Source organism: Plasmodium knowlesi (assembly GCF_000006355.2).
Source record: "Plasmodium knowlesi strain H genome assembly, chromosome: 11".
NCBI classification, from domain to species: Eukaryota; Apicomplexa; class Aconoidasida; order Haemosporida; family Plasmodiidae; genus Plasmodium; species Plasmodium knowlesi.
In genome coordinates this window covers 1,422,014-1,436,404 of record NC_011912.2, presented here as the reverse complement: position 1 = coordinate 1,436,404, position 14,391 = coordinate 1,422,014, and the positions used below count along the sequence as shown (strand labels likewise).

The window sequence follows — 14,391 nt, the reverse complement described above, 5'->3', positions numbered from 1 at the left end:
ATGAACCTGTCAGATGCAAAGCACAGATCCCTTGGGGGGACACCTAGCCAAACTCAGCGTCCTCCTTCGCTTGCTACTGAGCGTGCTACTCCAAGTGGGGCACAGGATTAGTTCCACTCATAGGGGTCATGCTCCCCTCGGTCGTCGTTCCAAATGAGTGGGTCTCCTCGAAGGGGCAACGCGCTGCCGTTCGTAATGTTGAATGAAAGGAGGGGTAAAAAGCGCATGCACGTATAGATGTGCCTTCGCCAAGCTGGGCGCACTACTCCAAAAGGAACATTTGTGAAGGAGCATAGTGGCACAAAAATATGCCATCAACAAATTGCGGCTTTTTCTAATTATTCCTTCTTCAAATTGTGGCTTTTTCTAATTGTGCCTTCTTCAAATTGCGCTCAAGCACCTCCAAACGATCCGACCTACAAGGTCGACACTAAACGGTATCTTCAACACTTGGTAGCATATTGAATTTACCTTTTCCGCCCCTGTGGCTTACCCTACCATTCTCTTTTTTTTTTTTTTTTTTTTTTTTATTATTAGCAAAACCCAACGACTGAGAATAGCTTTCCTCTTCCATCTCTGTGAGAACAACTGCCCTCCCCCTTTTTTTTTTTTTTTTTTTTTTTTTTTGTGACACCGTGAGAGGCTACTTACCCGTTTTGCCATTCTGCTATGTTAGCTGAAATGTAGGGGTAATTATTCTCCGAAGAGTATTCTTTCGTGGATAATGCCACACGCTGCCAGGCGGGACATTACTCACAGCGTCACCGGGCCAGAGTTACATTCCTACATTTCCTATCAAGACACACACACACTTCCAAAATGAAGCGGCGGGCCTTCCTAAGGGCCGTACATCATATGGAGAGGCGGTTTTTCTTCAATAGCATTCCCAAAGAGCAACTGAACAAAATTGTGAGTGATTATTTTTACGTGGAGCAAAAAATGCACAAAGTGATTGATCACCCTGGGGTAGAAGTTCTTCACCAGGGGGTGGAGGTAGCTGGGAAAGCGGTTCCACTGATGAGTAAGGAGAACAAACCAAAGGAAATCGAAGATGTGGATTACATAAAGTCGGGACAAACACAGACAAAGCAATTAAGCATGGCAGTTAATGAAGACCTTTCCAAATACATAAATAGCAGCAAATGTTTTATCCACCTGTGCGCCTTCTACATTCATAATGATGAAAAAAAAAAATTCCTTCAGTTAATGCAAAATGTTATGAAGTATTCCTTTGGCTACGAAGATCTCTTCATCCTTTTTTACTTAATGTGCAGAATCAATTACAAGAATAGTTACGTCCTTCGGAAGGTATTAAGCGTCCTTGAAATATACTACTTTAAAATTGATAGTCACTTTTCCTATGAGCTCTCCAAGGTACTCTTCGCCCCGCATACCAATTTACACTCCGCCATAAATCACCTTCCCCTGATTTATAAAGTTAAGTTGGTTAATGTGGACAAGGGTTCCCCTCATGGAGAGATTTCCATGGCGGGTAATACCAAACAGAGTGATACCACCCAACAGGCCAAACAGAGTGATACCACCCAACAGGGTGATAAGATAAAAATGCACTCCTCAGGTGAGGAACAACCAGAGGGGGAACAACCACAGAGGGAACAACCACAGGGAGAGAACCCCGCGGTGCAACATATAAACGATACAGAGGCAGAAAACGTCCTCGAAAATCTGCAAAGTGTGGACATGGAGCAATATGAAAAGGAAGTATCAAAAGATAGCGTGCAGTTTATTAACCTAAACGTGAACAAGGAAAAGCGGAAAATAAAAATCAGGGAGGGGAAGAATCAGGGACTCAAATTAAAAGGAACACTCTTAACACAGATAAAGAACGAGGTGGATAAAATCATGGGAGGAGAAAACTTCCACCCCAACGACGCGATCGAACAAACAGAAGCATTCGTCAAGCGCGGAGCGGAGGATGAGCGACACATGTTCCAAATGAAAGAGGTACTCACCATTTTTATCCATGACAAAGAGTTGGCGCGCAAAAATTTGTATGTGCAGGACTTGATTGACGATGTTGTGAAGTATTTCGTTGCCCAAGAGAGGACCCCCCTTCTGAGCAAGAACATGCTAACTCTTCTGTCATTCATGGACGCGCAAAACTACTACACGGATAAGAAGTTAAACCAGGCAGTTGAGCGTGTCCTGGGGGGATACATCACAAGCATGAACGAGTGGTCCGAACAGGTCATATACGACTTTATCAATGGAGTGACGAAGGAGATGGGATCAGGCAAGGGCGTCTTCCATAGTGGTGTACATGATCCCCAGGACGCGCTTTCCTTTTTATACCACCAGGATTACACGTACAACTTTTCCCTGTACGAGGAAAACGCACCATATGGAAATAACTTCCACCACGCAACAAACAAATTGCTGAAAAATTTTTTCTTCCTCCTCAGCTACACGCTAAGAATGCCATTTTTGAAGTTCCACATTTTGAAGTCTTATTTAAATTCGTTTAATTTCTTTCTGGATATATTTATAAAAAACAAAAATGTGTGTGCCTCCCTTGACATTACAGAAATTTCATTCCTTTGCGAAAGTTTCATGCGACGCAAAATTGTGGACTTAAGCATTACCCACAAAATGCTGGATCTCGTGCGCCTAGCCGTTGGCAAGTTTGTTAAGTTCCAGCGTGAGGGAGAAAATGACCCATACATGATGGATGGTGTTAATGTCGGAGACATAGCTACTACCTTCCCGATTTATCTTAATGACATTCTGTCTATCCTGCATTTCCTCCACTTTTACAACCTCACTACGGAGCAACTGCACTCGCAACTGCACTCGCAACTGCACTCGCAACTGCACTCACAACTGCACTCACAACTGCTCGTGATCTGCCTGGGCAATCTTCTCTACCTAAACGACACGCAAAAATTAATACTCTTTAACTGTGTTGAGGCCCTAAGAAGAAGGACCCCCAATCAGATACACACGCACCTACTGAAATACTTTATGTATGAAAAAAACTTGGAAATATTTTTAGCTCGCAATAAAAATATCCAGAGAGAATCATTAGGATTGTTGTTTGTTAATTAGGGTGCAGAAGAAGACAGGGAGGAAAAGCGAATGACCAACTGGCTCGCAAGATCACCCCGCAAGAACATCGCGCAAGGGGAGACAAATGAGGGAAATTAAAAAGGCCACGCGAAGTGACAGAAACAAGCAAGACGAAGACCATGTGTTATACTTCCTCACCATCTCAAACGTCGTGATTGCCGCCACGGATCAAGTAAAAAACGATAGAGTCACCCACACGCAGATAAAAATTATGGTAAATATAGTCGTGCTGTAGCCCCTCCCGCTTCAGAAAGGCGAACACGGGGTCTGGCTTGCCTTGGATTATGAAGTGATTTCCCCAGAGGTTGTAACTCCGGCGGCCCAGTTTTCCTGCGGAAGGGGGAATTGATGAGTGGTTACATAGTGACATGGTGATGTGGTTTAACGTAATAACGTGAATGTCGCAGTTGACGTGGCTGCGCACAGATCCCCCGCTCGTACCAGGCTGGATCGCCCTGTATGTGGACTTCATAACAGTCACGTCGATCCCGGAGTAAATTGTCTTCACGTGCTTCAAATATGGAAGAAAACATTCAGAAGAAACCAAATTATCCTCCTTAATGAGCGTTTTGTATTCCTCTCTGTCATACCATAGCTGATCATCCAACCCGTTACTGTACGTGATGTGCCTGTTCAATTTATTTTCCATAAAGGTTATTGAATGGAAATTAACAGTACCGATAATGTTAAATAAATTGATTGGGATGCATATGTAATCATTGGCACAGACATCGTTACTTATGATGTGCGATACGTTGATATCGTCTCCATTGTTATAGGAAATGTCTTTGTGTATTTCTATTTTTCTCGCTACGTTTTTTTTAAGTACGTTGAAATTGTAGTAAACGTGGTAGCTGCTCTGCTTTTTTTTGTCGAATTGATACTTGTACTTGTAACCGAATCGGTTGTTGTGTCCTACAGCACGCTTTTCTATCTGCAAGGGGGGAAAGTAGTGTGGCGGCGCGGCGTATTGGTAGAGCAGTGTTCTAGCGAAGCAGTGTTCTAGCGAAGTAGTGTTCTGGCGAAGCAGTGTTCTGGCGAAGCGGTGTTCTGGTGAAGCGATGTTCTGGTAGAGAGACCTCTTCTATGTGGAGGAGGCACGGTGACGTGGCGAGTTGCCCACCGAAACGCCAACACTATTCTCCTCACCATGCTCCTCACCTCTCCAATACACTCACCTTCGCGAGGAGGATGCAGTCTAGGCGGAAGGACGGATTATCCGTGTACAGAACCTCGTATTTGTAGAAGCAATCGAAGGGCGTGAAGTACCCTTCGTAGGCTCTCTTAAATTTTAAAAATATGTGCAGGCATATATAGTCCAGGAAATCGCTCACCAGGACGTAAACCATGGAGCAGGTTTTTTGCAATTCCAACAAATCCCTGCAGTTCATAAATGATAAAATGTTGCGTAAGATATTCTTCCTTTTGATTAGGCTTAGGAACCTTGTGCTTTTTCCCACGGTATCACTCGGCTTTTTCGAACAGTCCACGTGGCCTTCAATGTCTTCTTTTTTGCACTTATCGATATTCATTTCCCTTGTGAGCACCAGCCTTTCGCCCTGAGTGGTTGGCACATCCGGCAATAGTTGCAGTGGAAGCGAATTGAAGGAAGACACGTCGCGGTTCTCACTACGACCCGTCGGTGCACTCTCCGAAACGCTGTGCGCAAAACTCCCGGTCCCAGTGTACGATTCGAAAGTGCGCCCAACGAAGCTATCCGCAACGGTACTATCCTTTGTGTCGTCAACCATGTCCACACTTTCACTCTTTCGTGTAGCAATTCTACTGTTCATTTCCAAACTACTTACTTTTCTTCGTAACGTGGTTCCCTTTCTTCCGTTCCCTCCTTTCAACTTTGAATTTTCTATCTCATTTCTATCTTCCGAAATCTCACTCCGTTCCTTTTTTTTTTTTTTTTTTTTCACATAGGTGCTACATCTGGTCTGCGAATACGCGCTTGATCTTTCCTCCACGTTGAAGAAGAAACCGTAGTCCAGTTCGAAGTGTCTCTTCTCATTTGGGGAGTCACTTGGTGTGCCGCTTCGGTGGTCATTTCGGCGGTTGCTTTGATCATCGCTGCGTTGTCCAGGACCGCTTTCCCGGTCGCTACCCTCATGGAAGCCATATCTATGGTCTTCCTTCTTTTTCAAGGTTGTGGGTTTCCCTTCCTCGCGTCTTCCTCCGTCGGAACATTTTCTGCCCATATGTTCGCCTCCCACATGTGTGTGTGTTTCCCCTTTTTTGAAATTTATTTTAACGTACGTACCATTACCCTCACGGGTATTCTTCTTCGTAATGCCTCCATTCCCATCCACCCTACCACAGCCACTTTCTTCCTGTTCCTTGTAGGCTTCAAAAATTTCTGAGTTGACATTGCTAAGTTCTTTTTCTTTGAGTAGAGAAATGTAAATGTTCCTTCGAACATCAAGGTTGTGTTTTTTTTTAATTTTATTTTTTATATTTTTGTACATAATAATTTGCCTTTGTTTATTTTCTGAAATTTTATTTCCCATCATGCTTGGCTATAAGTAGGGGGTAGTACACGGTTTATGTGTGTGTGTGTTCATATGTTTGTGCTTTTGTGTGTTTGTATGCTTGTGTTTTTGTATCGTTGTATGTTTGCGTGTTTGCGCGCTCCGGTGTACACAATGGAGGGGGCTTATCACCATTTGACAAATTGACCGAATGCCTGAACTGGTTTTTGCAGTCGCACTAATAGCACCATGAGATGTAACCGTTGGTGTTGGTAATGCCGTGTGTGCAGAAACTACACAGACACAGTATAGTGGACCTGCTCGCAGAGGAACTATACACAGACGCAGAAATGAACAGCGGTAAATGTACCACTCTGGAGGAGGCATATAAAAATCTGCCTTTTCGCGGGTGTTCTGGACGAAGTGATGAGTGCTTGGACGGTTTTCCTCGCGCTCTTTCGATGCGCGTATTTTCCGTGTTATTGGCCTCTCTGCGCGTTTGTTTTTATGTCAAGATAATTTGGTTCCCATTTTTATGTTTTTTTCTCTTCATTTTAATGTTTTTTCTTTTCCCCTTCCATTTTAATTTTTCTTATTTTTCCTCCATTTCAATTTTTTTTTTTTTTTTTTTTTTTTTTTTTTTTTTTTTTGTGTACAAAAAAAAAAAAAAACTCTTCATGTGTATTACACATGCCATGTTAACATTAAAAAATATTTTTTCAAAAAATTAAGTTTCATAAAAATGGAAAAACAAATAGCATAACGTTTCGAACGAGGATTGAGAAAAAAAAGGGACAAATCCAATTGCGCCTTGGAATGAAAAGTGGCAAAAAAAAAAAAAAAAAAAAAAAAAAATGTGGCATCAAGGGTGGGGAGTTCCCAAGGGGGTAGGGCGAGGAAGCGGTGAAGCAACGAAACGACCAAGTGAAGTGGCCACTTAACCTGCCTAACAGCGTGACTTCTTAACAGCAAGGAGTTCCCGCCAAGAAAATCCAAATGCAACAGGCCCCATTGTGGAACCGCCCCACCAATGCTGCAAACAAAACAAACGTGTCTCTTCCACTCACTTAACAGGTAACACCCTCGTGGGCAAGTTTGTTATGATCGTTCTGTAAATTTGGTGTATATTCTTCTGGGGTGTGTATCCCCAGTATTGTTGCTCGAAGTTCGGGGAGTCTTGGTTCGCCAAAAAGTAATCAAGCATGAAGATGAATTTTCTGATCACCTCTCCTTTGACGTGTTTGAAATAACTGATGAAGTGAGTTATGCAGAGCACGCAGGTGAGGACACTTAGAGAGCGTTCCTTCTGTGTGAAACGATCCAATTGGAAATCGCGACTCCCATGCGTGGTGCTATTTGTGCTCCGTGTGTTCGGCATTCTGCAACGCATTCCTTCGCCCCTCCTCTCCGGCATGCCAACGAACAGACCGAAAATTATGGCCAGCAGATATTTCCTGTAGTGCCTATTCGTACGAACAGAAATGGCGCGTCCCTTTTTAAGGCTAAGTTTTATCGACTGCAAACAGCAGAGCACCACAAAAAAGTAGTTAAGCATTTCTATGAGGGTGTGAGCCTTACCACGTCGGTCATAGATTTGTACGCTGATATTTTTTCTTCTGCATGTAACTGTTCCATCCTTGTGAAATGTTTTGCCCATCCCATTTTCACCATACCTACTACACACGATCTCGCATGACCCATAAAAATTGTTCAAAATTTCAGACGCTTTTAAATACACTTCTTGGTTCTTCCCTATATTATGAATGACCAGATCGACCTCCTTGCTGCACACCTTGTGATTTACTTCACACAGAAATTTAATTAACATTTCGAAAAAGAAATTTGCGAGGTAATCAATGCTATGTAGTAGACATTCCTCGGAGGGGATGACATCCTTCTGAAATTTCATTTGAGTGAAAAATTTGGTATCCTCTCTATAGCCCGTTGGAAGGGCCTCTTTTTCATTTAATTCTTCTTCTTCTTCTCCTCCTCCTCCCCCCTTCTTCACACAACTGTGTGGCTCCCACTTCTTGCAATTTAAAATTTTCAACTTGGGCAAAAGGGCAGAAAATGTATCCCAAAAAAAGCGCAAAAGGGGGTAAACATGCGCATAATATCCAACATAAAAATAAGATATTAACAGAAAAAAACAGAAATGCACATGAGAAAAAGATGAACAATTTACTTGAAAAAAACGGCACAATTTCAAAAAATGATCATATAGCAAATTATTTAACCCAGTTAAAAAATGGTGGCTCTGAAAATTCATATATTTATAGCAACGTTTAAAAACGTGCTTAACAAAGGAATGGTCAGAAAAAATAAAACTGTCACTTGTGTGAAACGAGTTAAACAAATTGGCCGAAAAAATGCATTCCCTCTTGAACATTTCATTTTTGAAGAAACACAAAAATAATGAAGAATACCTTTTCCTTATAACTTCCTCCAAATTTACATATTCATTTTTTAAAAAATATATATTCTCAAAAAAGTAATTAAGAATTGTGATAATCATGATGCTTAAATATTGCCCACTGTTTCTTCCGACGTCCAGCAGCATATGCATAACTACGTCTTCGTAACTTCGATTCTTCCTTAGCACCCTAGAATAATTGCTATGGATGGCATGAAGAGTCCTTCTTCCCAATTCAGTAGAATGCCTTTCCAAAAGGAGAATGAAAAAAAGAACTTCGTAAGAGAGACTCCTGTATATACCTAAAAGCGCAGATAACGCGTTTCTCCAATTCAGCATGCGCAACAGGTATGCCATTTTACACACCAGGAGGGACATTTTCTTTTTCCTTCTTGCCAAATGCCTGTAAACACTTGATCCTTTTATAAGATGGCGTACATACTGAAGACACAACTGGATGCTCCGCTGGTTAAGTATCTCCACGTGAGGCTCCTCTATCTCTTCCTCCACCATCAAATCTTTTACAAATGCGAGGAAGGCACTGCTCACCTTTTTTAACCCACTTGATTCTTCATACCCGCGTAGAATGTCAGTAATATGCACACACACCTTGCGCGAGTTCCAAATGGGTTTCTTCATTCTGAACAGATCCCCATTTGGTTGTCTACCCGACCCTGCACAAATGGGGACCTGATGGTGGTATTTCTCCCTGCACAGCAGATAGACGACTTTCAAAAAATTGTGCACATCAATATTTTTAAAAAAAAGGAATACGCTGACACCCCGCTGACGTTTTGTGCATCGGTTCTTCTTATCTAGATGGGTATACACCCTCAGAAAGTTCTTCACATAGAGGCGGTATGCTTCCATTTCCGCTTTTTTCATATGGTTTCCCTCTTCCTTTTTCGCTTCAACTTTCTTCAGCAAATTGTAAGAATTTTGTTCAGAAGATGTCTTGCCATGTGGTCGCGATACTGCCTCTTCGGGGGATTCGCCTCTTTTAGTTCGTGATCTATCTAACCGCTTCTCAAAGATGCGGAACCGGGATATTCCCCCCCCGTGGGAGTTGCCTATACGACATTGGGTCTGCACGTCTACATCGCTTGCATTACGCCCTCCTTCACCGAAGCTGAAGAGGAAGGAAGTCCCTTGCGTTGGCCCTTTCATTGTCCCATTCTCTATCCCGTTGGGCGCCCCGTCTGACGTTCGGCTCGTCGCCTGGTTAACCTTCCCCTTCGGTTCTCCCCGCTTAACATAACTAATATACTCAGCTAGATATCTAAAATTGCAAAACTTCCTGACGAAAGACTTCAAATTTTCATTTCCGCTTCCCTCTGAGTGGTAGTAAAATCCGAACAAAATATCCATCAGCAGGATGTCATTCCGTATGATATGTTCATTCCATTTTTGGAAAAATTCCATTTCTTTATTTCCCACTATTTTTACCATGCCATTTTGGCTAGACTCTCCCTCTTGGTGATCCACCTTACGGGAGGATGTTCTCCAAAGGATGGTCCTCGCACGATTTTCGTTGCTGTTCAAATTCATTTTGGCTTTACAATTAGTGTGCAAGCGAAACAAAACAATTTCTGTGTCAAACAACTTTATAAATAAATCATATAAAAAGAGACACTCATAAATGTGGCGGTATTCATTAAGGTTTACTATGTACACCCCTTCAGTGATTTTTCGATAAAAATATAACCTCTCTGCGTATTTTAAAAAGTTTTGTATGGTCATATGATCCTTTAGAATGATGCCTTTCTTCCAACTGGCATTTTCCATATAATTTCTTAAGAGCTTCCTTAGGTTAACTATTTTATGCAGTTGGCTCTGCTGTCGTTGAATCAGCTCATCAGGGGGATCAACTCCAATTGGGGTGGACTTTCCTTTTTCCTCTTCAATTTGGGTGCTAGAAATTTTTCCATTATTCCGGAGCTCCTTTTTCTCCAAATATTTATCAATTCCATGGGCAGACACCTGTGTTCGCCCTACTCCTTGGCACAATCGTGTAACGCGATTCATTTGAGGAGGCATCCTTCTTCTTATTTTCTTGCTTATACCTTCCCTGCAGGGCCGCCTTGCCCACATACCCCCCCCACAAACTTTAGCCACGACGCTTCTTTTCCTCCTTCGATATGCGTACAAGGTGTTTAAAAGTGGAGGCACATTTCGGAGGTTCTCCTCGCGAATTATCTTCCAGTTACATTCGAAGAAAAATTCTTTCCTCGATAGATGGGATTCGTGCGTTGGAAGAGAGACCCCATTTACAAGTCTCTCCCTCTTGGCACACACTTTTTTGGACCACCCTTTCACCAAAAGAAGGAGACGATCAAAAATATCAAAGGTGTTTCCCCGATTAAATGAAAATTCTGCTTGGTATGTTCCCCCACTTTCTGTTAACAGATGGTGTTGCTTCTTCGAGCAGCCACCACGGGCATCAACAGAAGAATCGTATCCTATTCTTCCACTTGGGCCTCTTCCCTTTGGCCTAACGATGTCCGTAATCCTCGTAATATTCTGAAACTGGTGAGGATACAAATTGGAACTACTATCTATACCTTTTAATTGTACCGGTGCGTAACTTGTTAACCGATTGACTATTCCTCTCTGTGTGGCTCCCACTTCTGAATGAATATGTGCAGGTGAGGTAGGCATATTATCCTCGCCCCCCAGCCTCCTCTCCGGTACATACATGGGGAATTTTCTGAAGCAGCAATTCTCTCTGTATATAAAACTCGTAATAACAATTTCGAGGTAGACAAAAATGTGGAAGTAGTGCAAAAATTGAAACAACAAGTGGGGGGTATTTCGAATGAGTGTTACACAACTTATAACGTTGAAGTCGTTTGCATACGGAAGGTGCCCCTTACAAGGTGTATCTGGAAACACCTCAAACGTAACAACTTGAGAAAACACGGCCATATACTTCACCACTGTGCTCCTCATAAGGCTGTACAATTTCTTTGCCTTCTTCATATTGACATGTAAATAGGTGGGGTTAACAGGAGCATGAATATTGCGGAAGAAGTCCACCCCCTGTAGATAATTATTATCAGTGATCAAATCCAACCCAGTTCCTTTCATCTTCTGGGCCATGCAAAATGAATGCCTTATATTCCTTTTTGCGGCTTCGATGTTTTTTAATAGCATCTTATTTATTTGGTCGTCCAAACAGTGGGCTTCTTCTATTGATACAAGTTCCTTCTCCACGTGGAAAAGAAAATTTGCATCTAGGGAATCCCTTTTTGCGTGTAGGTATTTAAAAAAATAACTCACATGGAACAGCAGAATGTGGAATGAGTACCTCTCCAAATGAGTTACTTTTTCTATTTCGCGTGGGAGATACTTTGCCAATTCGAAGTTCTCCTCAGTGTACACTTCACACAGGTAGAAGTGTGTCCCCTTTTGTGCTTTACCCTCACCGGCGTCTTCTTCTACCTCTTGGACTCCCTTCCATGGTATCACATCCTGTTGTGAGAAAGAAACCTCACTTATATTTTGCGCAACGTAAAAATCACTTTCCAAATCTGGATTATAATATAACAGAAAAATTTCCTTTTTCCACTTTACCGAGTCGATTATCTCATTAGGGTGCAAATATTTCCAATAAGGATTCCTTCTTCTGTGTGTTTTATTTTCTGTTCCCTTATTTTGGAGGGATTCATTTGGGGATATAAAGTTCATATGTTTTCTATCTTTTGGCAAAACGCATTGTTTGGTATTGTCCTCCTGGACGGACAACTTTTTATTTTCTTCCTCACAGTAAATCTTCCCCTGCGTTCCTTTCCCTTCTTGTTTGTCCAACGTATGTGCACTCTTGTTACTTGTGCAATCGGATTCCCCCCATTGGATCTGTTTTCGCCTGTTGTTGCATCCCCAGGGAAAGGATTCCACATGGAGATCCACTATCTCCTCTATTTCGATGTTCTTAATATTCATCATCATAATTTTCTTGCTCTTAATTCTGCGTAAAATATTTTCTGCATCGTCCAAATTGTTCAGTAGGAAGGTTAGACATTTTGTTTTCTCCCTACTCACTTGGTCTTCCCTTCCACCCCTCCCTACGACTTGCCTTCCATTTTCCAACTCTTCTTCAATGAAACTTCTTATCAAATCCAAATCTTTTCGCAAATTATCGAGATTATTCTGCTCCTCATTCCTTAGCAACTTATGGACGCATCCATCTGGGGAGCCACTCGGGGAGGAGCTGAACGGATTTGCCAACTCACACAGGACAAAGTGATCCTTATCTATCTTGTAGCATACGTTCGCATTGGGTCTTAACGGCAGGAGGAAATTTGTAAATTTCTTTAAAATTTTCTTTAGCAGAGTTGTCAAGTGAATGTTTTTAATGAGATTCTTTTGATACACATGGAATGGGAGGGAAGCTCCACCACCATCATTTGGGCTATCTTCACGGCGAACACCATCACTCACCCAGCTATTATCCATACCATTGACTTCGCCGCTAACCCCCCTCCTAAAAAACAAGTAAAAAAAATAAACAGAGGGGTAGTAAAAAACCAGCGTGTTTTTCACCCTCTCCCCATGGCTTAACCACACACGCCCATTTTTTCTCAAACTCAAAATAAACGGTCCCCCCTTCCCCCCCTTGGCGTTGCAGAATACAGACCGATAATAACTCCTATTTTCTTTTTTCCCAATGGTGCACAAGTTAACCTTCTTCTTTTCAATCACATCTTCTACATTCATAATGATGTTAGCCCTTTGGCAGGTTACCAAAATTCTGTCTCGCTCAATTTCTATGTGGCTAATGGGCCCATTTGTCTTATCGATAAGGAGAATATTCTCCTCGCTTCTTACTCTCGACCCTTTTTTCTTTAGAACGATGCAGGAGAGCACACCCTGCTGGTCTCCCACAAATACGTATAAAGACGTTCCCTCAGAATTCCCGCCACTCCTTCCGCGCCTGCATCTGAGATCCTCCTCCGTTACACAATTTATACTCGTTATGGCCCCTTTATGAAAATGACTCATCAATTTGCGCACCCTTTCCTTTTTTCCCCTCTCCGTGCTTAAACATTTTCTCTTGTCCAACTTATTACTCCGCAGGATGTAGATGCCCCCTTTATCCGTTCCGTGAATTAGGAGGTGAAGGCGCTCCACGGCAAATATCTACAAAGGGGGAGAAAACAGAAAGAAGATGATGCGAAGTGGGTTATACAAAGGTGTTGAATGGAAAAGGGGCTTCACTTGAGCTCCTCTGGCCCCTTGCGTTGTTCTCCAATATGGTGGAGACATACCCACCCCAGTTCTAACCTTCGTTACTATTCTAGATGTGTGACTCCTAATGACACTGTGGAAAAGAAAAGGTTGGAATAAGCAACGCCCTCTTCTCTTAAAAAGGAAGATCCTCCCATTAGATGAACCGACGTAAACAATTCCATTGCTGACACATAGGGAGAAGAAACAGAGGCCTTCGTATTCATCCTCCTGTAGCGCTAAGTTGTGCACTTGCAACTTGTGTAGTAGGGCAAAGGTTTTCATTTTCCCCTTTTCTCTGCTTCACATTTTTCACAGTGGTCTTCTTCTGTCTGGGAAATATCTGAAGCTCTCCTTTTTTGCGGGCGCTCATATTTGATGGGATTCCACAAAATAGGGTTGTCCGCACTGGGTGTATATCGCCAGATTTGGGGATAACACATGTATCACCTTTATCCAAACGCTGCAAATATTTCAGATTGTCTGTTAATACTTTTCTGTGCCTCTCCCCGACTTGTTATTATAACCCTCTTTAGCGCTCAAACTGTTGCTTCCGAGTTATGCCTCTGAAGGGGCTCACATATTGGGCATACAAAAAGGAGGTTTGCGTTGGTCTCGCTTAAATTGGCTTCAATCAGAGATCGATTTGTTTATCTAGTGGGGGTTATACGCCTAATGTGTGATGCGAACAGTGTGGGTAAGGCGCAACCCGTGTGGTGAACAACCCTTATGGTAGTTCATCTTCCGGACGATTCATCTGCTGGGGGCAGGAAACTGGGCAAAGTTTTTTTTAGCTTTGCTCCCTTCCTTCCTTTAGGCATATGCTTGGCCTGTTGTATCAGTGCGTGTTTTTATAATTACTGCGCACAGTTGGCCATGCGCTAATGTACAAATGTACAAAAATCTACGTGCATATAATATGCTTACCTTTTTTGTGCACGTGTTTGTAAGTTATTTTTTTCCTGGGAGCTGGAATAGGGGATAAATGCCTGTGCAGGGCGAACCCCACCTGGTAGGCTCACTTTATATCCAACCCAATCTGTGCGCATTAATGGAGGGCAATCCCAAAGTTTCATCCGCCAAAAGGAATAACCCACAGAGGAGCGACGGTGACAGAAAAAAAAAAAGGCAAATATTTTACAAATGCACAACGACAGAAATGTCAATTTTAAATGGCCAAATTTTTTATAT

General features: G+C 42.4%; 3 protein-coding genes across 3 annotated transcripts; 1 reads left to right on the top strand and 2 right to left on the bottom strand.

Moving 5' to 3' along the window:
* Nucleotides 1-819: 819 nt before the first annotated feature.
* Nucleotides 820-3,066, top strand: PKNH_1130700 (conserved Plasmodium protein, unknown function; the record flags this gene model as incomplete). The annotated part of the gene is made up of 1 exon (XM_002261443.1): nucleotides 820-3,066. One exon carries the CDS (start codon nucleotides 820-822, stop codon nucleotides 3,064-3,066), a length of 2,247 nt encoding a protein of 748 aa, XP_002261479.1.
* A 163-nt stretch (nucleotides 3,067-3,229) lies between these two features.
* PKNH_1130600 (F-box protein FBXO1, putative) lies at nucleotides 3,230-5,603 on the bottom strand (the record flags this gene model as incomplete). Its single annotated transcript, XM_039114141.1, has 3 exons — nucleotides 3,230-3,417; nucleotides 3,529-4,021; nucleotides 4,266-5,603. 3 exons carry the CDS (start codon nucleotides 5,601-5,603, stop codon nucleotides 3,230-3,232), a joined length of 2,019 nt encoding a protein of 672 aa, XP_038969761.1.
* A 1,021-nt stretch (nucleotides 5,604-6,624) lies between these two features.
* PKNH_1130500 (conserved Plasmodium protein, unknown function) lies at nucleotides 6,625-13,485 on the bottom strand (the record flags this gene model as incomplete). Its single annotated transcript, XM_002261441.1, has 2 exons — nucleotides 6,625-13,113; nucleotides 13,258-13,485. The coding sequence occupies 2 exons, from the start codon at nucleotides 13,483-13,485 to the stop codon at nucleotides 6,625-6,627; spliced, it is 6,717 nt and encodes a 2,238-aa protein (XP_002261477.1).
* Nucleotides 13,486-14,391: the final 906 nt, after the last annotated feature.